The sequence below is a fragment of the Monodon monoceros genome, unplaced genomic scaffold (assembly GCF_005190385.1).
Source record: "Monodon monoceros isolate NGI ecotype Baffin Bay Population unplaced genomic scaffold, NGI_Narwhal_1 Super_Scaffold_12, whole genome shotgun sequence".
NCBI lineage: Eukaryota > Metazoa > Chordata > Mammalia > Artiodactyla > Monodontidae > Monodon > Monodon monoceros.
Window position 1 is genome coordinate 43,553,776 of NW_021703768.1, and position 23,783 is coordinate 43,577,558.

Sequence of the window (23,783 nt, forward strand, 5' to 3'; positions counted from 1 at the left end):
GCTCTCCCACCTCAGAGGCACAGCACTGACTCCTGGCTGCAGCACCAAGAGCCTTTCATCCACATGGCTCAGAATAAAAGGGAGAAAAAGTAGAGAGAAAGAATTAGTAGAAGTAGGAAGAAAGAAAGGAGGGAAGGAAGGAAGAAAGAAATAAAGAAGGAAAGGAGGGAGAGAGGAAGGAAGGAAGGAAGGAAAGAGGGAAGGAAGGAAAAAGAGAGAAAGAAAGAAGATACAGTAAAATAAAATAAAGTAAAATATAATAAATTTATTAAATTAAAAAATAATTATTAAGAAAACAAAAAACAACAAAAAAAGGACAGATAGAACCTTAGGACAAATGGTGGAAGCAAAGCTATACAGACATAATCTCACACAGAAGCATACACATACACCCTCACAAAAAGAGGAAAAGGGGAAAGAATAATAAATCTTGCTCTCAAAGTCCACCTCCTCAATTTGGGGTGATTCGTTGTCTATTCAGGTATTCCACAGATGCAGGGTACATCAAGTTGATTGTGGAGCTTTAATCCGCTGCTCCTGAGGCTGCTGGGAGAGATTTCCCTTTCTCTTCTTTGTTCTCACAGCTCCCAGGGGCTCAGCTTTGGATTTGGCCCCGCCTCTGCGTGTAGGTCGCTGGAGGGTGTTTGTTTTTTGCTCAGACAGGACAGGGTTAAAGGAGCCGCTGATTCGGGGGCTCTGGCTCACTCAGGCCGGGGGGAGGGAGGGGCGCGGAGTGCGGGGCAAACCTGTGGCGGCAGAGGCCGGCTTGACGTTGTACCAGCTTGAGGCCCGCCGTGCGTTCTCCCGGGGAAGTTGTCCCTGGATCCCGGGACCCTGGCAGTGGCGGGCTGCACAGGTTCCCCGGAAGAGGGGTGTGGATAGTTGACCTGTGCTCGCACATAGCCCCTTGGTGGCGGCAGAAGCAGCCTTAGACTCTCCCGCCCGTCTCTGGGGTCTGCGCTTTTATCCGCGGCTTGCGCCCGTTTCTGGGGTCCGTGCTTTTTGCCGCGGCTCGCGCCTGTCTCTGGAGCTCCTTTAAGCAGCGTTCCTAATCATCTCTCCTCGCGCACCAGGAAACAAAGAGGGAAGAAAAAGTCTCTTGCCTCTTCGGCAGCTCCAGACTTTTCCTGGTCTCCCTCCCAGCTAGCCGTGGTGCACTAACCCCTTCAGGCTGTGTTCACGCCGCCAACCCCAGTCCTCGCCCTGCACTCCGACCAAAGCCCGAACCTCAGCTCGCAGCCCCGCCCGCTCCGGCGGGTGAGCAGACAAGCCTCTCGGGCTGGTGAGTGCCGGTCGGCACCGATCCTCTGTGCGGGAATCTCCCCACTTTGCCCTCCGCACCTCTGTTGCTGTGCTCTCCTCCGCGGCTCTGAAGCTCCCCCCTCCGCCACCCGCAGTCTCCGCCCGTGAAGGGGCTTCCTAGTGTGTGGAAACCTTTCCTCCTTCACAGCTTCCTCCCACTGGTGCAGGTCCCATCCCTATCCTTTTGTCTCTGTTGTTTCTTTTGCCCTACCCAGGTACCTGGGGAGTTTCTTGCCTTTTGGGAGGTCTGAGGTCTTCTGCCAGCATTCAGTAGGTGATCTGTAGGAGTTGCTCCACGTGTAGATGTATTTCTGGTGTATCTGTGGGGAGGAAGGTGATCTCCACATCTTACTCTTCCGCCGTCTTCCCCTCCGTCCCCCCATTGGTTGTTTAGTAACATATTGTTTAGCCTCCACGTGTTTGTGTTTTTTACAGGTTTTTTCTTGTAGTTGATTTTTAATCTTATAGCATTGTGGTCAGAAAATATGCTTGATATGATTTCAATTTTCTTAAATTTACTGAGGCTTGATTTGTGACCCAAGATGTGATCTATCCTGCAGAATGTTCCATGTGCACTTGAGAAGAAAGTGTATTCTGCTTTCGGATGGAATGTCCTATAAATATCAGTAATGTCTATCTTGTCTATTGTGTCATTTAAAGCTTGTGTTTCCTTATTATTGATTTTCTGTCTGGATGATCTGTCCATTGGTGTAAGTGGGCTGTTAAAATCCCCCACTATTATTGTGTTACTGTTGATTTCTCCTTTTATGATTCTTAGCATTTGCCTTATATGTTGAGGAGCTCCTATGTTGGGTGCATATATATTTGCAATTGTTATATTTTCTACTTGGATTGATCCCTTGATCATTATGTAGTGTCCTTCTTTGTCTCTTGTAACAGTCTTTATTTTAAAGTCTATTTTGTCTGATATGAATATTGCTACTCCAGCTTTCTTCTGATTTCCATTTGTATGGAATATCTTTTTCCACCCCCTCACTTTCAGTCTGTATGCATCCCTAGATCTGAAGTGGGTCTCTTGTAGACAGCATATATACGGGTCTTGTTTTTGTATGCATTCAACCAGTCTATGTCTTTTGGTTGCAGCATTTAATCTGTTTACATTTAAGATAATTATTGATATGTATGTTCATATTGCCATTTTGTTAATTATTTTGGATTTGTTTTTGTAGGTCTTTTTTCTTCCTCTTTTGTTCTCTTCTCCTGTGATTTGGTGGCTATCGTTAGCATTGTGTTGGATTGATTTTTCTTTTTTGTGTATGTACATATTGTAGATTTTTGGTTTGTGGTTACCATGAGGTTTTGATATAGCAGTCTATATGTATACAAGATTGTTCTAAAGTTTCTGGTCTCTTAATTTCAAAGGGATTTCCAATATCCTGCATTTGTCCTCTCCTCATTATTGTTGGCTTTGATATTGTACTTGTGTGTGGATGATTTCCTACCTTAACTGTATGTTTGCCTTTACTGGTGAGCTTTCCCATTTGTAATTTTCTTGTTTCTACTTGTGGCCTTTTCTGCCTAGAGGAGTTCCTTTAGCATTTGTTGTAAAGCTGGTTTGGTGGTGCTGAATTCTTTTACATTTTGCTTGTATGTAAAGTTTTCGATTTCTCTGTCAAGTCTGAATGAGAGCCTTGGTAGGTAGAGTATTCTTGGTTGTAGGGTTTTCCCTTTCATCACTTTAAATATGTTGTGCCACTCCCTTCTGGCCTGTAGAGTTTCTGCTGAAAAATCAGCTGATAACCTTATGGGGGTTTCCTTGTATGTTATTTGTTGCTTTTTCCTTGTTGCTTTTAATATTTATCTTTGTCTTTAATTTTTGTCAGTTTGATTAATATGTGTCTAGACGTGTTTCTCCTTGGGTTTATCCTGTATGGGACTCTCTGTGTTTCCTGGACTTGAGTGATTCCTTTCCCATGTTAGGGAAGTTTTCTGCTATTATCTCTTCAAATATTTTTTTCGTCTCTTTCTCTCTCTCTTCTCCTTCTGGCACCCCTATAATGTGAATGTTGATGCATTTAATAGTGCCCCGGAGGTCTCTGAGATTGTCCTCATTTCTATTCATTCTTTTCTCTTTTCTCTGTTCCATGGCAATGATTTCCACCAGTCTGTCTTCCAGCTCACTTATTCATTCTTCTGCCTCATTAATTCTGTTACTGATACCTTCTAGTGTATTTTTCATTTCAGTTATTTTATTATTCATCCCTCTTTGTTCTTTAAATCTTGTAGCTTTTTCTTAAACATTTCTTGTATCTTCATGATCTGTGCCTCCATTCTTTTTCTGAGATCTTGGATCATCTTTACTATCATTACTCTGAATTTTCTTTCTGGTAGATTGCCTATCACCCCTTCATTTATTTGTTCTCCTGGGGTTTTACCTTGTTTCTTCATCTGGATCATATTTCTCTGCTGTCTCATTTTGTCTATCTTTCTGTGTTTGTGGTCTCTATTCTGCAGGCTGCAGGATCATAGTTCCTCTTGCTTCTGGTGTCTGCCCCCCTGGTGGGTGAAGTTGGTCCTGGAGCTTGTTCAGCTTCTTGGTGGGAGGGACTGGTGCCCATCCACTGGTGGATGGAGCTGGGTCTTGTCCCTCTGGTGTGTTTGGAGGTGTCTGTGCGCTCAGGATGACTTTAGGCAGCCTGTCTTTTGATGGGCGTGGCTGTGTTCCCACCCTGTTGGTTGTTTGGCCTGAAGTGTCCCTGCACTGGAGCCTGCGGGCTGTTGGGTGGGGCCAGGTCTCTGTTCCAAAGTGGCGACCTCTGGTAGAGCTCACGTCAATGACTATTCCCTGGGGCCTCCTCCACCACTGTCCTTGTTCCCACAGTGAACCACAGCTGACCCCCACCTCCCCAGGAGACCCTCCAAGATCCGTGGGTAGGTCTGGCCCAGGCTTCTATGGAGTCATTGCTTTGCTCTGGGTCCCAGTGCAAAGAAGAACTTGTGTGTCCTCCAAGAGCGGAGCCTCTGTTTCCCCCAGTCCTGCACTCAAGCCCCATTGGCCTTCAAAACCAAATGCTCTGGGGGCTCCTCCTTCTGATGCCAGGCCTTCAGGCTGGGGAGTCGGATGTGGGGCTCAGAACTCTCACTCCCATGAGAGAACCTCTGCAATGTAATTATTTTCCAGTTTGTGGCTTGCCCATCTGGTGGGTATGAGATTCGATTATATTGCAAAAGCTCCTCTCCTTCCATCTCATCATGACTTCTTCTTTGTCTTTGGATGTAGAATATCTTTTTTGGTAGGTTCCAGTCTTTTTGTCGATGGTTGTTCAGCAGTTAGTGGTGATTTTGGTGTTTTTGTGAGAGGAGGGCAAATGTTAACTGTTTTGATTTTTAGACATTATACTAATATACTACTGCTAAGGCTGCCTAGGAGGTTCCAGGTCTGGGTTCTTGTCCTTGCTCCTCTCTTTACCTTGAACTTTTATTCAAATTTAACTCCCTTCTATTTTATTTCATTAATATATGTTTTAAAAAATTGGGGGGAGATCTGGGTTGGAAATTTTCTCTTTCTGATTAGTTGTGTGTGACCTTGGGCAGGCTGCTCACTCTCTTCTGGTATTCTTTTTTCTCATCTTTTTCTTCTTTTCCTTCATGCTTCATCTAGTTTCAGTTGCTCACAGGGGACTGCATGCAGAGGCCTTGCACTAGCCCTTCAGACCAGAGTTCCTAGTGCCAAAAGGCTGCCCTGACACTGCAGCTCGGGAACCATGTTCTAGGTTTTTTATTCTTTTTGATGTAATTCTAAATGAAATTGTGTTCTTAATTTCTCTTTCTGATAGTGTTATTACTGCATAGAAACACATCTGATTTTTTGTATATTGATTTTGCATCCTGCAACGTTACAGAATTTGTTGATTAGTTCTAACAGTTTTTCTGTGTGTGGAGTCTTTAGGGCTTTCTCCATATAATATCATGTCATCTACAAATAGTGACAGTTTTACTTCTTTTCCAACTTGGATGCCTTTTTTTTCTTTTTCTTGCCTAATTGCTCTGGCTAATACTTCCAATATTATGTTGAATAAAAGCTTCAAGAGTGGGCATCCTTGTCTTTTCCCTGATCTTGTAGAAAAAGTTTCAGCTTTCCACTGTTGGATATAATGTTAGCAGTGGACTTGCGATGTATGGCATTTATTATGTTGCGGTACCTTCCCTCTATACCTACTTTGTTGAGAGTTTTTAATCATAAATGGATGTTGAATTTTGTCAAATGCTTTTTCTGCATCTATTGAAATAATCATATGATTTTTTTATCCTTCATTTCATTAATGTGGTGTATCACATTGATTTATGTATGTTGAACTATCCTTGCATCCTGGAATGAATCCAACTTGATCATGGTGTATAATCCTTTTTAAGTGTTATTGGATTTGGTTTGCTAATATTTTGTTGAGGATTTTTGCATCTATGTTTATCAGGGATATTGGCCTGTAATATTATTTTCTTGTGTCCTTGTCTTATTTTGATATCAGGCCTTGTAAAATGAGTTTGGAAATATTCCCTTCTCTTCTATTTTTTTGGAAGAGTTTCAGAAGAATTGGTATTAATTCTTCTTTGAATGTTTAATAAAATTCACCAGTGCAGGGCTTCCCTGGTGGTGCAGTGGTTAAGAGTCCGCCTGCCGATGCAGGGGACATGGGTTTGTGCCCTGGTCCAGGAAGATCCCACATGCCGCGGAGCGGCTGGGCTGGTGAGCCATGGCCGCTGAGCCTGCGCGTCCGGAGCCTGTGCTCCACAACGGGAGAGGCCACAACAGTGAGAGGCCCATGTACGGCAAAAAAAAAATAAAATAAAATAATTCACCAGTGCAGCCATCTTGTCCTGGGCTTTTGTTTGTTGGGTGACTTTTGTTTACTGAGTCAATAACCTTAATAGTATTCAGTTCAGATTCTCTGTTTCTTCATGATTTAGTCTCGGTAGGTTGTGTGTTTCCAGAAATTTATCAGTTTCTTGAAGGTTGTCCAATTTGTTGGTGTTGTGCTTATTGCTGTTATTGTTACAGATGAGGTAAATAACGGTCACAGAAATTATGCCAGTTTTGTCTTCCCTCAAAGGCCACGCTTTTTCTAATGGGTAACCTTGCATTGTTTGTTCATTTCTCTGTGGGTCTATCTGTGTAATTGGGAAGAGTTGAACTTGGATGGGGTATAAACCTGGCTTTACTGAGAACCTGCAGAGGGTCTGGGGCAGAAGTCCCACATTTTCCTACCCCCTATCAGTGCCATTGTGCTCGATGCTCTTCACAGACAGAACCTCAGATGAGGCCTGAAGTCACAGGGCAGTGTCCTGGGGAGTTTAGGTAGTTGGCACTGGAATATAGGAAGGAGGGATAAAGGCTTCCTTTATTGATTGGGCAGTGGTATTGACTACAATTGTCTTGAAAGCAGAAATGAGGTATTTCTCAGCTCTTTGCCATTAGCAGTTGCCTGGAGACACCCCTGTGACATTCCCTGTCTAGTCATACCCTGGAAGTCCTCCCTTGCTGTTGGACCCACCCTCCCCAGCTCATAGGTACAGCCAGAGACATGGCATGAACATGGGGCCCTGAAACCAACAAATTGGCCTCCCCAGGACAGAAATCTACCAGTCCTAAAGAGGGAGGATGGAACCTGGTGTCTTACGACAAGCACCTAGGACCTCAGGCTTCCCTAAGTGTCTGCAGGATGTCTCTCTTTGGAGACAGTGTCAAAAGTAGGGTAGCTTTTCCTTTGCCTCCCTGGCTCATTTATCCAGATATAGCTCCTTTCTCTCTTTCCTGACCGGCTATGTGGCATCTTAAATGTCTTGTGAGCTGCTTTTGCCTTCCTGTTTTCCTCCTAGTCTAAGCCCCCTTCAGTTTTCACCAGCATCAGAGAAACTCTCCTTAACAGTTTCTCATTCCAGGCTTTACCCTCTCTTGTCCATTCCTCACTCAAGTGCTAGAATAATCTTCTCAGTCATCCCACTTGCCCAGTTGGAGAACCTGGACAACTTGCAACCTCATATGATGACAGGAAACCTGGCTCCCAGCTGGGTACATGGTCACCAAGCAGGGTGGGGTTCACCCCCAGGGTTGAGCATGTGCACTGAATGTCTCCTTTGGCTCTGTGCACTGGGCACCTCGCTGGCCTCATCTGAGCATCAGCCCTGTCACCAAGCTCCTGTCTGTCCCACTCACTTTATTTCTTACTATTCCCTCTGTGCTATGGGAGGCCCTGGGGAGGTCTCTGACATCATGGAGTCATGACATTTCATTTTTCATGGGATCAGGAGAGAATCTGACACCTGCTGGACTGTTTGCACAAGCCCTCCTTGTTTGGAAATGGGAATGGCTTGCTTTCCATGATTCTATTGGAGAAGAGAGAAACCTGCTCCATGCTGCCTCAAATTCAGTAAAAATGTGGTGATTGGATGTTTCTATTGAACTTTCCTTAATTTAGGTCAGATTTTTTTTAATTAATTATTTTATTTACTTTTGTCTATGTTGGGTCTTCGTTGCTGGGCGCAGGCTTTCTCTGGTTGTGGAGAGCGGGGGCTACTCTTCGTTGCAGTGAGCGGGCTTCTCATTGCAGTGGCTTCTCTTGTTGCAGAGCACGGGCTCTAGGCACATGGGCTTCAGTAGTTGTGGCTCGCGGGCTCTAGAGCACAGGCTCAGTAGTTGTGGCACATGGGCTTAGTTGTTCCACGGCATGTGGGAATCTTCCTGGACCATGGCTCGAACCCATGTCCCCTGCATTGGCAGGTGGATTCTTAACCACTGCGCCACCAGGGAAGCCCCGAGGTCAGAGATTTTTGATTAGATGTCATCTTGGGCATTTCTATTTCTGTCTTGGGATTCCCTCCCCCTAGTACTTGACTGCGGGTTGTAGATCAACCTGACTGTGGCCAGGCTGAGAAAAATGGAGATGTGACAACTGGGATCCTTGATTACTTTTGGCCAAGGGCTGGAAGCAGGGCAGGTAATATCTGGATGTTGCTCAGAGAGGTTAACAAAAATTCTTTTGCCCAATTCTGCAATTTAAATCATACATCACGAAAAGAATTATAGTTCAATCTGACCCCAAAAACCAAGGCAACATTAATATGAGAACAGTTTGCACATACTACTCCCTCTCCTTTTCACCAGTTCATGCCCATTACTTGTTCAAAATTCCACAGAAAATTATTTTCTTCCAGGAAGGCATGCCTGATGAATACAGCTTTTTGCCTGAATAGAAAATGAGTGTTTCCCTTAAAATCGTTTCCTAGAAAAGGAAGAATCCCCCAGTAGTAAATTTCTTATAAGATTTCTCATTTTACAGGTTCTCTCTCAATTACTTTGAAAATAAGTTATGTTTAGGAAAAACCCATTCATCAAAATTCACACTAGTTTGGAAAGCATGTGGAGATCACCAGGAGAATTTCCATAAAAGGAACCAAAGGCAAACCCCAAAGATTTAGCAATAAGTAACTCCTGCAGTAAGATCTCAATTTTTAATGTGTTAGATTTCATTGTAAACATATTTTTAAAAGACTCCTTTAAAAAACAAAATGATAAGAGGTTACATTAGAGGTGATACATAGGCATTTCTAAGATAATTGGGGGAAACTGTGTTAATATTACACAAGTGGTACTTAGGGCTTGGAATGCTGTTTCCATTGGCAGCTTCATCATGCTGTGTCTCAAACAACTAGATGGGCTGAGCTCTGGAAAAATATGCTGATGATTCAAAAAGGGGAGCTTGTGATGACAAGGAAAGGTCTTGCTGTCCAAGAGCATACAAAGATTTGGATAGAATTATTTCGTAAGGTATGAGTGAAAAAAATCAATAGTCTATATTCCTATATTCTATATAGTCTGACTTAAAATATGGACTGTAGTTAGACATCTGACTATTTAATCAACATCTCTGAAATTTAAACATTCAAGGTGTCCACATTTTTTTCTTTAGGATCTTCTCATTAGAAATTGGGGTATTACTTTACATTTGGGGCTGTCTCATCGTTTAGCCAGGAGATAACTCAGAGCCTGGTGCATGGCTTGGATTTATTTGACTTTTCTGATGTGTTCTTTTTTTTTTTTTTTTTTATGGTACGCGGGCCTCTCACTGTTGTGGCCTCTCCCGTTGTGGAGCACAGGCTCCGGACGCGCAGGCTCAGTGGCCATGGCTCACAAGCCTAGCCGCTCTGTGGCATGTGGGATCTCCCCGGACCGGGACACGAACCCGTGTCCGCTGCATCGGCAGGCGGGCTCTCAACCACTGCGCCACCAGGGAAGCCCTGATGTGTTCTTTTTTAAGGATAAGCCTGATCCTAAGCCTGTTTATTTCATCTTTCTTTCCAGACAGTGACTTCTGAGGGCAGGGCTGTCCTCTTTTTCTATTAGAACCCTCCTGATCGAGTTTTTTCCTCTTGAGGTGTTGGAAAGTTCACTCATTCATCTTCTCATTTTCCTTGTCTGCAGGATGATAAGATTGAATAAGCTAGTTTGTAAGGATCCATACTGGCTTTAATTCTTTTCTTGAAATTAAAAAAAAAAAATTATTTATTTTTGGCTGCGTTGGGTCTTCGTTGCTGCACACAGGCTTTCTCTAGCTGCTGTGAGCAGGAGGGCTACTCTTCGTTGCGGTGCACGCGCTTCTCACTGCAGTGGCTTCTCTTGTTGTGGAGCACGGGCTCTAGGCATGTGGGATTAAGTAGTTGCATCACACGGGCCCAGTAGTTGTGGCTTGTGGGCTCTAGAGCACAGGCTCAGTAGTTGCGGCACACGGGATAAGTTGCTCTGCGGCATGTGGGATCTTCCCGAACCAGGGCTCAAACCCGTGTCCCCTGCACTGGCAGGAGGATTCTTAACCACTGCGCCACCAGGGAAGTCCTTGAATTTTTGTTTTTTGACTCACCAAGTATATGTGTTGCTTTAAAAAAGCTTTTGCCCTTGCTGGGGGTGGAAGTGTGCTGGGGATGGGAATCAGGAGATGCTTTCATGTTGGAGGTGAAGAGAGGGCGATTCCTAACTTGCCATGGCACTATGCAACTCTGGGTAAAATGAAATCTGAGACACATGCTAAAAATTAAAAAAAGAAAAGTTTCAATAACAAATTAAAAAGTCTGTTCTGTCTCTTCATCCATCCAGCTCTTTCTATAAACAAGATTTATGAAGCACCTGTAAATACCAAACACTGTGCTAGGTGCCAGGGACTCAGAGATGAATAAGACAGGGACCCTGCCTCCAGGGGGTTCAGCTCCTAAGTCAGAGAGAGACAAACACTGGCCATTAGCCTGGTCTCAGGACACAGAAGGCCCTTAACTCTGCAGGGAAGGAAAGAGGAGGAGAATGGAAGGTCTCACCCAGGAGGATCTGTTTGAGGCTATTACTGGTGAGTAGGTAAGAATTTTCCAGCTGAGCTACAGACTGGGGGCAGGAGAACATTTTAGGAGAGGAAATCATATGCATGGGCTGGGAGGTAAGAAGAAACACAGTATATTCCGGAAACGAGGGAGTGTGTACCTGGAGAGGGGGCTATATGAGAGTGGAAAGAGAGGCCCAGCAGGACCAGGAAAGAAGATGGAGCCTGAAAAGCAAATGTTGGCAGTTTGGTCAGAGTAGCAGGACCTCAGCAGGCCCTTCATGCTGCCAATGCTGCCCCCTAGTGGAGCAGCAGGAGATGGGCAGGAGCCGCTGGGAACCATGTTAAAGGGAAGGCCCCAGAGGTGGACAGGCTGGAAGTGGGTCCCTGCGGTCGGCAGCAGACCCGGGAAGTCTGTGGCAGAACCACCTGGGACAGGTGATCTGAGCACTCAGGAAAGATGCCCTGCCCCCAGATCCTTTCATCACCGGCTGCAGTCGCCAGATCCCACCGTTAGAGGTTCCCCCCCATCCCTGCCCCCAAATAATGAGACTGTAGGAGTTGTGTCAACATGCATTCTGCTCAGGAAAGTGTGACATCTTTACCTCTCTTTTAGGTGTTCCTATAAATGCATGTGCTGTGGGGAGGGAAGGCAGGCTTCAGAGCTAACTCAGATGAGGGCATAAGGGGAGAGATCCTGATTAAGGAACTGTACTCTGGGCTCAAGGCCCAGTTAGGATGCTTTGAAGTGGTCCGTCAGGGAGGGGGTGACCGTGAGGTGCTGGGGTAGGGAGGAAAGGACGAGGAGGGGGACAGAAACTCAGAAGGAAGTTAGCAAGGTCTGGGAAACAGAAGTGCATTCCTGTATGAGCTGGCCTTCCAGCATGCCCACCATCCAGGGTTTTGCTAAGAGTGGTTGGGTACAGTTGGTATACATGGCAGAGAATATAGGCTTTGCAGTCAGGCTGGAGTTGGAGCCCCTTCTCCTCTCTGTCAACCATAAGACCCTGAGTGAGTTGTTCAACTTTTCTGAGCCTACGAGTCTAAATGGTTCTGGTATCTACCTCTTAAGAGTTTTTCAAGGATTTAATGACCCCAAGTGAACATTCCATAGATGGTGTGCATTTGTTAACCTGTATACACCCTGCACCAGCATGGCCCCCAGTAGGTGATCAGGAATGTCTTGGGCAAGGGCCCCTCGCCGCAGCAACATGAGCAGCCAACAATTTCTAGTCACAGTTCTAAACGTGGAACTTAGATGTTCTCAGAGGTCCTTTCCTGGGCTCTGATGCCTGCTGGTAACTCAGGTGTTTCTAAGTCTAGATTGAACATTGGGCAAAATCCACACTGACTTTGACCTATAGTGAAGAGTGGCTGCCTTTTCATTCCTTTTTTGGGGGGGTTTCTTTCATTTTAATTATTTGGTTGCACCAGGTCTTAGTTGCGGCAAGCGGGCTCCTTAGTTGCAGCACGTGGGCCCCTTTGTTGTGGCAGGCGGGATCCTTAGTTGCGGGTCCCAGGCTCCTTAGTTGCAGCACTTGGGCTCCTTAGTTGTGGCACACAAACTCTTAGTTGCGGCATGCATGTGGGATCTGCTTCCCTGACCAGGGAGCGTGGAGTCTTATCCACTGAGCCACCAGAGGAGTCCCTGCCTTTTCATTCTTTAAATGTTCCTGCAGAGTTCTTTCTGTGGTCAGAATCTCAGTGCCTTAGAGTACCTTTTTACTTAAATATTCACTTTCAGGCCATTCATTTAAAACCATGATCCCCTTTCTGGAAGCGTACAGAACCAATTCCAGAGAAGTTGATATTAATTCATTTAAAAGCTATCACTAGTCAACAGGCTTTTTCTGACTTCAGCCAAAACTGTAGGGAAAACAATTTCCTATAAGGACAGGATCCAGGTGTGTACTTATGAGTTTTATCTTTAACCGTTAAGATTCTTCTAGCAGAGAGAGTGGCACCGACATACATACACTACCAAATGTAAAATAGCTAGTGGGAAGCAGCCGCATAGCACAGGGAGATCAGCTCGGTGCTTTGTGACCACCTAGAGGGGTGGGATAGGGAGGGTGGGAGGGAGACGCAAGGGGGAGGGGATATGGGGATATCTGTATACGTATAGCTGATTTCACTTTGTTATGAAGCAGAAACTAACACAACAATGTAAAGCAATTATACTCCAATAAAGATGCTAAAAAAAAAAAAAGATTCTTCTAGCAAAGGAAGCCTGGACTGAGTCAAGGGGTGGGATCTCATTCAGTGTTTGAAGCAGTGCTCTGGGGAATAAATCACTTTTGACCGCTTGGTTAATCTGGCCACTCTATCAAAAGGACCATCCACAGCCCTAGCTGATGAGGTAGCCAGAGTGAGAAATGCTTGATCTGAGTTGTCTTTTTCCCCTTTTATTTTTGTGTGTGAGGATTCCCACTATGTATCTCACCACATTATCCTGGAAGGATTCTAATTTCAACAAATGCATAAATGTATAAATAAAAACCATTTAATGTTTTTTAAAAAATGTTCAAGAATGAGAAAAGACAATTCTAGTTATACTTTTCTGACATGTAAAATGACAAAACCAGAGTCACAAGGGATAAATGTAAAAGAACTGGGTTTTGAATGTCCAGAGATTTCTAAAACTAAGCTATGCCTTCCCATGTTTGAAACCTTTAGCAATTGCGAAAAAATAACTATAATCTAAAAAATTTTGAACTTTGAATTTAAAGGTAGGTTTTTCTCCCTCAGAGTAGATAGAACTGTTTTAAGCTGTTGAGGAACCAAGTAGCCTTTCGAAGGTCTTTCTAGGTTGGCCAGCAGCCAACCTAAAGGAGCAGCAATGGGGGCATGGGCTGTTGACCTGGGGTCACTCACTACCTGCTTCCCTCTGCTTCTCCACACTTCCTTCTCTTTCCACCTCAGGTCTCTTTTTCTCCTTCTCTTCTCTATTAAGTAACCAGAGCATGTTTAACTAGACTTAAACATCTATGTGAGAGCACAGTTTGTTGTCCTCTTGTTTATATTTTGAAAGCATGGAAGGAATGTTTTATATTAATTTAAAAAGAAAAAAGTTTAAACCAGAAGTTAAAATTGTTTCTCTGTCTCTGGGCTAGGGAAACTGAATGCCGAGGGAACTCTGTAATCTTTTTGCAGTAGGATGGATTGGATCCATAATATAAATTAGCGTAAGACAAGAGGTACCACAAAGAAGTCAGGCTGAGCCTGTAAGAGCCACAGCCAAAGATTTTAAACAAACACATAGCCCAAAGCCAAGACGCTATTTCTACAAACTTTAGTATATATGTGAAGGGATGAAGTTAACTTGTGTGTTTGTGGATTTTTCATTTACTGCATATTTAAGATAAAATCACAATGTGAAGACACAAATCTAGTAGTTCAGATTTCCTTCCAGGTGGAACTGTTACTTTCCTACACTACCACTCAGCAACCTCAGGGGGCAGCAGTGGGATGCTATGGATCAATCCGCTTCGTGCCTCACTGTGACAAGACTCTAGTAGAGTGTGGGCACAGACAGGCCACAGGATGGCACAGCACCTCTGTACTTGGTTGGTCCCCTGGCAACCCAGTTAAAAAATATCCATTGGGAGGTAAGATGCTGGGATTCCAGAAATCATCTTAGTAAATCCAGAAAAATGGTAAATGAATTTGCCACCTCCAAGTCTGTATTTATTAAGGCCGAGATAGGGTATTGATTTTCTTCTAAACCCTATCCATTATGCTAAATGAGCATTTAAAAAGCCACAGAACCCTCAAAAAGCACCTAGTTTACACAAAGGCCCAACACCAGTAATGATAAATACTGTTACCTTAAACATTATGTTTAATGACATCTGGTAGTGACCACACCCAGGAAAAAACTGAGTTAAGAATTTATTAAATTTACTTAAAGGATGCGAGCTGATATATAAGAGAACATTTAGAGTTATGTCAACATAAAAACAATAGCTGTGGTTACAAGTTGCACATGCAATTCACTGTGCAAAAGTGAAAATACATACAATAGTCTTTCTAGACAAGCCTTCTATATGAAGTTAGATTAGGTCGGGGTAGAAGAGCAAGTGAACTTAAAAGGATTGCACTTACAATTAAATGGGACATAGGGTATAAATAGGAGACATACCTAATGCTACTCACTGTACTGTAGTACTAGCAAATTGCACACTTATTTTTAGAGTATACTATTCAATATATATATATACTAAGACTAAAGAATTTTCAAATATCCACCTTTAAACTATCCCTTTATTTCTGACACATCACATTTTGATATTCATGTAACAGCATCTGAAGCATGTAGTTATCATTCTCAAAGCTTATGTTTAAGGGATAAAAGGTCTGTAACATCTATCACCATTGGCCTTAAATTCATTTTCATCATGATCTATCAACTTTAAAGAACTGTGTAATGAAGTTTAACCCGTTTTAAGGAACTGACTACAAAAAGCCTTATTAAAAAATTTAGAAATAGGTAACAAAAGAGCTCATCCAGAGCTGCCTTTTTATTTTTAATGCAATGTATATTAGAATATCGTGGGGATACACATACAAGTAGTATATACAATGAAAAAAAATAGATTAACCCAAAAGATATTACATTTAGCTTTGGAAAGTTTTGTTTTGACATACATCTAAATTCTGTTTATAAATAGCCTGAAAAGGAATGGCTACCAAGGACCAGTTTATAGAATTAGGCTGTAAGTTTGCTAGTTTAAAATTTCTTAAACCTAAATATCTTGCCATTTTATGGCTTCATATTCTTTTAATTTACAAAAGTGCAAAGAAATTTTTAAAGTAATCTTACCTGGGCAATAGAATCTAACACGACCTCCAACAGAAAGCTATCCCAATATTTTTAAACAATTGAACTTTAAGTTTTATGTAGCTTATTATTTTGACATTTTACCCATTTCAACAAAAAAACTACTGGAACAGAAATGTATGGTATAGAAATTTGTTCCTAACACCAAAGAGAGGAGGAGGTTGGTGTGGAATATAACGGAATAGACTAGGAAGAGTTCTCCTACTTAATTTATAGTTGGTCAGTACATGCCAGTTAACAGAAATATTTTAGGGAATTCTACTATATAGTTATTCTACTTCTAAATTTATGTCATGATTTTAACTAAACTACGTGAGTAGAAAAAAGACATCTTTTAAATTTGATTTCTATTTATAGTGCTATTTTAGATGTTCCACTTTAAATGTGACTTTTCATAAATATATGTTTTAAAAGTATATTTCAACTTCATTAACCCTAAACTTCACAATAAACTAGGGTCTTGGATGACTTTGTGTGTAAAAAAAAAAAAATCTCTTATCAAAGAAAAAGGTTGAAATTAAACAAACAACTAGGCACAGAACAGATGTGAACACAAAACATGTGAATGATTCTGCTTTTTCCCTTGCTTCTGCTCACATGTTGGGTATGTTCCCTAGTGCTGAATGATCCATGTTAAAAAAGAATTAAACTTTTAGATTTTAGTGGGTTTGAAGTCTGATAGTTTTCCAACAGTTATTTAGCCTCATGCCTTTATGAAGGATGAGGGTAGGATACCAAAGACACCAGTAACAATCAAATTACAATAACAACACATGTAACATGTGCTTATTATTTTTTTAATCTTACAAGAGGGCAACTGCATCAAATTTTTGGATACTATATATTTAATGAGTAGTTTATCCACTATCTTAAACATAGTCTAATTTTCACATAAATTAACTGGATTTGTTTCTGGGCCTACCTAAAATATAATTTACATATATCAAGACAGATTATTCTAAGACATGCCTTATGAAAGTAATTTTGTACTTAAGTTTCATGACTGCTTTTCTTTTTTGGGGCAAAGATGAATATTACATAAATATATTTATTTCCTGAATGAATTTTTACACAGTAACTATATCCATTTAATATGCCTAAAGTGCTTTTGTGGCTGGGGGGCATTCACTCACTGCACCATGTTCTATACAAGTTTCAACATACAGATTTGCTTATATGATGTCCTTTCTTAAATAACTATTTGTTCTGATTCCCAGAGATCATGAGTTCACATTTTATAACTGCCCACCTCCCATGTACAATCTCCACACTAAAATGTTCTCCACAACACTGCTATTTGTTAGGAGGAAGGTTAGAGCTAAACATGGTTATAACAACATGACTACTTATTTTGAGGAAATGAAAAATGTAATAGATATAAATTTGTTGACATTTAGCAAGATAAATCTTGTCCTGATTTGGACCAGCCTTTGATGACCAACTTAAACGGTGGTAATGCTTATTACCTTGTAGTGTGTAGTGTGTGTGAGTTTGGGGTCTCTCTGTTCCAACTTGACCTGTCTGTGCCTAATTTTCCTCATCTACTACTAATTCTGACATTCTACCAATCTCATGTTGGTTTTGCCTAAAGTAGAACAGGATATATCAGAATAAAGCATCTGCTCTGTCTCGCAAAGACCATATATGAGAAAGAACTCTGAAAAGTATCAGGCAAGAATACAAGGGATAAAGCATAACAGCAAGTCTAATGTGAACAATATTGAGAGAGTAATGAGTCGAATTACATCTCAACTGTAAATGTGTACTAATTTTTCTCAGCCTTTTATTCTTCAATAACCTCTACAAACTATTTTAAGTTGGCTTGGTTTCTGTAAATTAAGTATGACAGAAAAACAACACAAACTTACTTGACAGCAGTAGTCAACCACATGACAATTTCTTCTTACTTACTCAGCTCCTAGTTTTTAGCCCCTGCCTCCTTGTCAAACGTGGTGGGTAGGGAATAACATAAATGCGAAAGTGAGTTTAGTGCTAAACTCTGGAAGCCCAACTCACTTTTCCCCTGAAGAACAGAACATGTGGGAAGAGGTTTAAAATATTCCTAAATCATCATGTAGAACTAAGTTCCACCTACCTCAGAACTGGCAGACATTAAAATACTATCTCTTCATTAAGTGCCTCTACAATAAGGATATTTGCTAACTGTGATATTTCCTAAGATCAATATGTACATTTTTGGGGTGGTGCTTTGTTTGTTTTGGTGAGTATTGCCCAAGCCTTCTAACTTATTAGTCTGCTTCAAACACCTACTAGAAAGAAAGGAAAAACTCAGTCTTGGCCTACTTAAAAAACAAAGCATATTAAATCAAAACACATTTTAAGGTGAAGACATACTGTATAAAGTGCTTCATCAACCAAATTCTCTGACGTCTTAACAAGAAGGGTCAATAATGTTTATATACATGTATAGAAAAGTGTTAACAATTTAAGCCTTTATAAATGACAAAGGATTTTTTAAATGTTTAAGATAGTTCGTCACATTCATTCCTAGCTCTTATCTGGACCCTCTGCTGAGTTTGTGCAATGGATCTTCGGAGGTTGTCAATAGTGATAGAAAGCAAATGTTTGAAAATTTACTTAACTGTCTAATATTAAAAAATTAATATTTTTAGTTTGCCAAGTTAAAACTCCAGAATTCCTTTTCTCCAGTAACTGGCAGCATCATTACCAATGGATGAGAACTAATATTTTACATGTTGGTATGATTATAAATGAGCCCAATTTTTTTCTTTTTTTTTTTGTCAGACAACATAGGCTGGGCTCATATTAGTTGTACCATCTGGACTCTTTTTAAATTATGTTGTCACTTGAAGTAGAGGGTCTAGATCTTGCTCTCCTAATTTTTATGCTAATTCTCCCCAAGATTTGATATTTGATGACTATTCTCGTTAAAATCAGTATAGCTGTGCTAAGTTTACCACTGCTTTTAATTTAAATACCCTCTGTTTTCTAGATAGCAAAACAAAAAGTTTCACTTTATAAATTTCAGACAAGCTTTGTTTTTCTTCAGTGCAAACATCCTGAAACAGCACAAAGTCATTCAGCTATTTGGAGGATGAAGTCAGTTTATGTAGTGCTTTAAGTCAAATCCCAGATATTCTGGAATGGAAACAGCCCACATGGGAGGACAGTACCTTCTTGTCCTTAAGGGCAAATGAGCATCTTCAGTGAGTGAAGAGCTGAAATCACAGATAAAATACTTTTAGCTTTACTTTACAGGTACTTCCAAAGTTGTAACAGGAGTTAGTCCGTCACTGAGGCATGTAGCCACCTCGTCTTACAGTCTGTGGTAAGTAACTTTTAGGCACTCCTTCATCAATTGTAGCCTCCATCCCAACTGTTTCAAATCTCTCTACTTGTCCCTCGGTGCCTGGACCAAAAGCATCTGCTGCAGGAACTTCCTGAAACATTTTCATCTGCCCAGATCCATAGGGCTGTGAAATATGATCTGAAATCTGTTGCTGTTTAAGTCTAACAAAAGCTCCTTCATTGACTGATGAAACTTGCTTTGACCTTTCAAAATGCGAAATATCTGGACTGGTTTTATGTTGACTGCAGTTCTGTTTGAAATACTGTTGCCTGGGCAAAATGCTGTCACTGCCATCTACATTATCTACCAGCTGTAGATCTTCTGGCCGTTCTTCAGAATCTAACAAGGGCTGGGTGGACTCGGATCTTGAGAACACTTGGACCGATGGCACCTGGTGTCTGTAGCCACTATGTACCACAGTGGAATACTGGACAGTACTCGACGTGTTCTGTGCAGATTCGTTTTCATCACTGCTAGAAATGCTTGGCCTAGAAGATGACATGCATGAAGACCCTCCAATACCACTGCTGTGTCCTTCAGTATTAATTTTTTCCTTCTTGAATAGGTCCAATGATTTTAGATCTTCTGGGAAAGGCTTTTTGTCATTTGCTTCTATTTCCACAACACTTACATCAGTGAAATTGCCATCTGGATACATTTGATCTTTTGAATTAAAATGCTAAGAAAGAGAGAAAATGAATTATTACCTATGGTGCATGTTCATTTAGAAACTCTGAAATAATTACATATGACATATTAGTTAAAGCCACAGAGTAATGAATCTCTGAAACTGCTCAGTAACTTTTAATGGTGCAGAGATAATCTATATCACTAATTAAATTACGTGAATCATGGATATTGTGAAATGATTCTAAAAAGTATGAATTAGACTGTATTTCCTCAGAATTCTAAGTCAATATTGTTGGTGTTACATTTTGATAAACTTAAAGGTCTAGAAATAAAATTTCATATTTCATGCCTAGTCGTCTGGGCAGCCTAGGATTAATTGGATAGAAAAATGAGGAAAACATTAAATCAAACTCAAATGACTGAAGTTTCATAGGATATACATTTCAATCTGCTAATCTAAAATTAAAGGACTGTCAGAAGATAATAAGTACAAATCATTCCCCCTTTAGGGAAGTTCAAGGAATTTACTGTAGGTTTCCAGAAGCCATTTAATCATGTTAAAATGATAGATTTAAATTTTTATTTTAATATATAATCTAAAATGCTTGCCTTACAACAGAATTATCACACAGCAGCATTAAAACATAGGTTTTCAACTTACAAGTTCAATCAAATATTTTTAATGTATACTAAATAGAATTGGGAATATAAGGACAAATATGCTATGGTGATAATAAATTCCTAGAATACATAAGTATTATTTTAAATTTTGACTAAAATTCTCATTTATGTACTATTTTCATCTACTTTTCGATTCAGTCTGATTATCTTTTGCTTGAACTCTACAATATATCCTAATATGCTTGTGTATTACAAGTAAGTCAGAAATATTTTCTCTTACCCTTGGAGGTGTGTGAGGTGACCACTGGGCAATATGACTCTTTGAAGGATCTGGAACATTAGGCCAGATGTGTTTTTTAATTCTGGAGAGAAAAGAAATATCGCATATGTAGAACCACATGTTAATAAACAATGAATAGTCCCTATTTCTAAACATTATCATCCAAGAATCTTAAGAATCAAACCAATTAAATAAACAAAAAATACCTACTGCATCCCAAAGCTAACAAAAACGTTATTTTTCTTGTAACCAATAGAAAAAGAAATACTGTTGAAAATGCATGAGGATCTTTATCCTTAAAGAAAAAGTGTTTGTTTATAAGACTAAAGCTGATAATCAGTGTTCAATTTTTTAAAATCTCTGAAATTAAATTCTGCAATAAAAACCACGTAAAGAGCTTCCCTGGTGGTGCAGCGGTTATGAATCTGCCTGCCACTGCAGGGGACACGGGTTCGAGCCCTGGTCTGAGAAGATCCCACATGCTGTGGAGCAACTAAATCGGTGTGCCACAACTACAGAGCCTGTGCTCTAGAGCCCACGAGCCACAACTACTGAGCCCGCGTGCCACAACGACTGAAGTCTGTGCGCCTAGAGCCCATGCTCCACAATAAGAGAAGCCACCACAATGAGAAGTCCATGCATTGCAACGAAGAGTAGCCCCTGCTCGCAACTAGAGAAAGCCTGTGCGCAGCAACAAAGACCCAACGCAGCCAAAAATAAATAAAATAAATAAATTAAAACAAACAACAACACTTAAAAACTTTAGCCAGGGTCACAAAAAATTGTGGTATACCTTCTCTCCCCAAAACAAAACCCCAAAAATGTTCAATTTTCACATTGGTACAAGATAAAATAAATTTCATTTTTCACAAGGAAGAAAAGGCTAACAATGAATTCAGGATATCCCCCATCATAAAAAATCTATTTAAATATGTTTACCTTAATACAGTCCCTAGCCCAACATTAGAGGTCCATAGTGTACATAGGTACACAGGAAATGAGTCATCTTGAGAGTAAGTTCAAATAAAGATGAGTAATAAGATCCTAACAGACTGTCCTGCAGGAACAACTATGAAATCTGGACATAATATAAAAAGCAATAACATTAACAACCTAAATGAACTGACCAACCAAAAAAAAAAAATGGATGAATCCCTTGTAAGAGACCAATTACCAAAACAGATTGAAAAAGAAAACTTCAATAGCCCCTATACTTGTAAGAAATTCAATTTTTAATTAAAAACCTCCCCACAAAGAAAACAGCAGGCCCAGATGGCTTCATTTGTGAATTCTATCAAACATTTAAAGAGGAAATAATACCAACCCTACACACTCTCCCAGAAAATAGAGGTAATACGTCCTGAGGCCATTCATTTTATGAGATAATTAGTATTACCCTGAATCCAAAACTACACAATGACACCACAAAAAGGACAAACCAATATCACTCATGAACATAAAAATGCAAAAATTAACACACCAAATCTAGCAAAATCCAAGGAATGCAAGGTATAACACCTGAAAATCAATGAATAAAATTCATATTTATGAAAGGAGAAAAATCATAAGCTCATCTCAACAGATGCAGAAAAAGCATTTGACAAAATTCAATATCCATTCATGACAAAAACTCTTAGCAAAACATAAATATAAGAACTTCCTCAACTTATAGCTAATATAACATGCAAAGGTGTAGACTGAACGTTTTTTCGCCTAAGATTGGGAATAATGGAAAGATGTTGGCTCTTACCACTTCTATTCAACATAGTACTGAAGGTCTTAGCCAGTACAATGATGAAAAGAACTAAAAGTATAAAGACTGGAATCTTTACTTGCAGGCAGCATGACTGTGCATGTTGAAAATCCAAAAAGTGACTAAATAAATTTATGAAGATCTCAGTATACAAGACCACTATATTTACAAGATCAATTGCACTTTTCCATATACTAGCAATGAACAATTAGAAAGTAAAAAATTTGAAATTCTATTTATAATAGCACACAGAAAAAAAACCACTTAGGAAGGAATAAATTTAACACAAGATGTGCAAGGCCTGAACTACAAAACATTGCAAAAGGAACCAAGATAAGTATAGAGATATACCACGTTCACGTACTGAAAGATTTATTTGACTCATGAACATGTGAACTCATGTTCAGATTGCATTTTACCCTAAACTGATGGACAGATTCAATAAAATTCCAATAAAAATTCTAACAGATTTTTAAAGGAAATTTATAAGCTGATATTAAAATTTATATGAAAAGGCAAAGAACCTAGCAGAAATAATTTTGAAAAAAAATATTGGAGGAATTCTACCACCTGGTCTCAAAACTTACTATAGAGCTATAATAAATCAAGACCACGTGTTATCAGGATGAAAAGACATATAGAACAATGAAACAGGATTGAGAGTCCACAAATAGATCCAGACTTATATGGATAATTGATTTTGGCAAAGGTTCAAGATAATTCAATAGGAAAAGATAGCCTTTTCAATAAATGATGCTGGGAATGACTAGATATCTATGGAAAAAAACTTTGACCCTGACTTCACAACATGCACAAAAATTTATTCTAAATAGATCACAGCACAGAGCTAAAATGATTAAACTTCTAGAGGAAAATATAGGAGAACATATTTGTGACACTGGGTTAGGCAAAGATTTCTTAAACAGGACATAAAAAGCAAGAACCATTAAAAAAAAAAACCCCTGATAAAATGGACTTGATCAAAATTAAACTTTTGCTTTTCTAAAGTCACAGTTAAGAGAATAAAAAGGCAAGCCACAGTTCAGAATTTGCAAAACATATATTTGACAAAAAGTTTGTAACCAGATATATAAAGAACTCTTAAACCTCAATATTAACAAATCACCCAATTTAAAAATGGGCAAAAGATTTCAAAAGACACACCACAAAAGAAGATGTATAGGTAGCACATGAAAAGATCTATTACTAGTTATCATGGAAACAGAAGTTACAACCACAATGAGATAGCACTACAAACCCATGAGAAAGAATAGCTAAAATTAAAAACCTTGTCAGTACCAAGAATTGAGGATGATATGGAACAAATGGAACGCTCACATTGCTCTTGGGAATACAAGATGGTACAAACACTTTGGAAAACAGTTTGACAGCTTCTTATAAAGTTAAATATGCACTTACCATATGACCCAGCAATCTCACTACTAAGTATTTACTCAAGATAAGTGATAATATATCGTCACACAAAGATCTGTATGTGAATGTTCGTAACAACACATACATATTTTAGCTATTCATAATAGCCAAAAATCAAAGAAACAACCTAAACTTTCATAATAGGTATACGGGTAAACAAATTTGGTATCTCTATACTATAGAATACTATTCAGCAATAAAAAGAAAAATATTAACATATGCAACATGGATGAATCTCAAAAATATGTCAAGTGAAAGACATCAAACACAAA

At 40.0% G+C, this 23,783-nt stretch overlaps 1 protein-coding gene across 2 annotated transcripts in view; it reads right to left on the reverse strand.

Annotated features, from left to right (window-relative positions):
* Nucleotides 1-14,500: 14,500 nt before the first annotated feature.
* The window catches only part of IL6ST (interleukin 6 signal transducer), a 65,230-nt gene continuing 55,947 nt past the window's right edge, over nt 14,501-23,783 (reverse strand). The window contains exons 15-16 of one of the 2 annotated variants that reach the window (XM_029216378.1): nt 20,325-20,406; nt 14,501-19,472 (exon numbers count right to left, since the gene is read on the reverse strand). In XM_029216378.1, coding sequence (XP_029072211.1) covers nt 18,735-19,472; nt 20,325-20,406 — 820 coding nt within the window. In that variant the 3' untranslated portion in view covers nt 14,501-18,734. The remainder of the gene's footprint in view (nt 19,473-20,324; nt 20,407-23,783) is intronic. The other variant, XM_029216379.1, reaches the window with a different exon arrangement.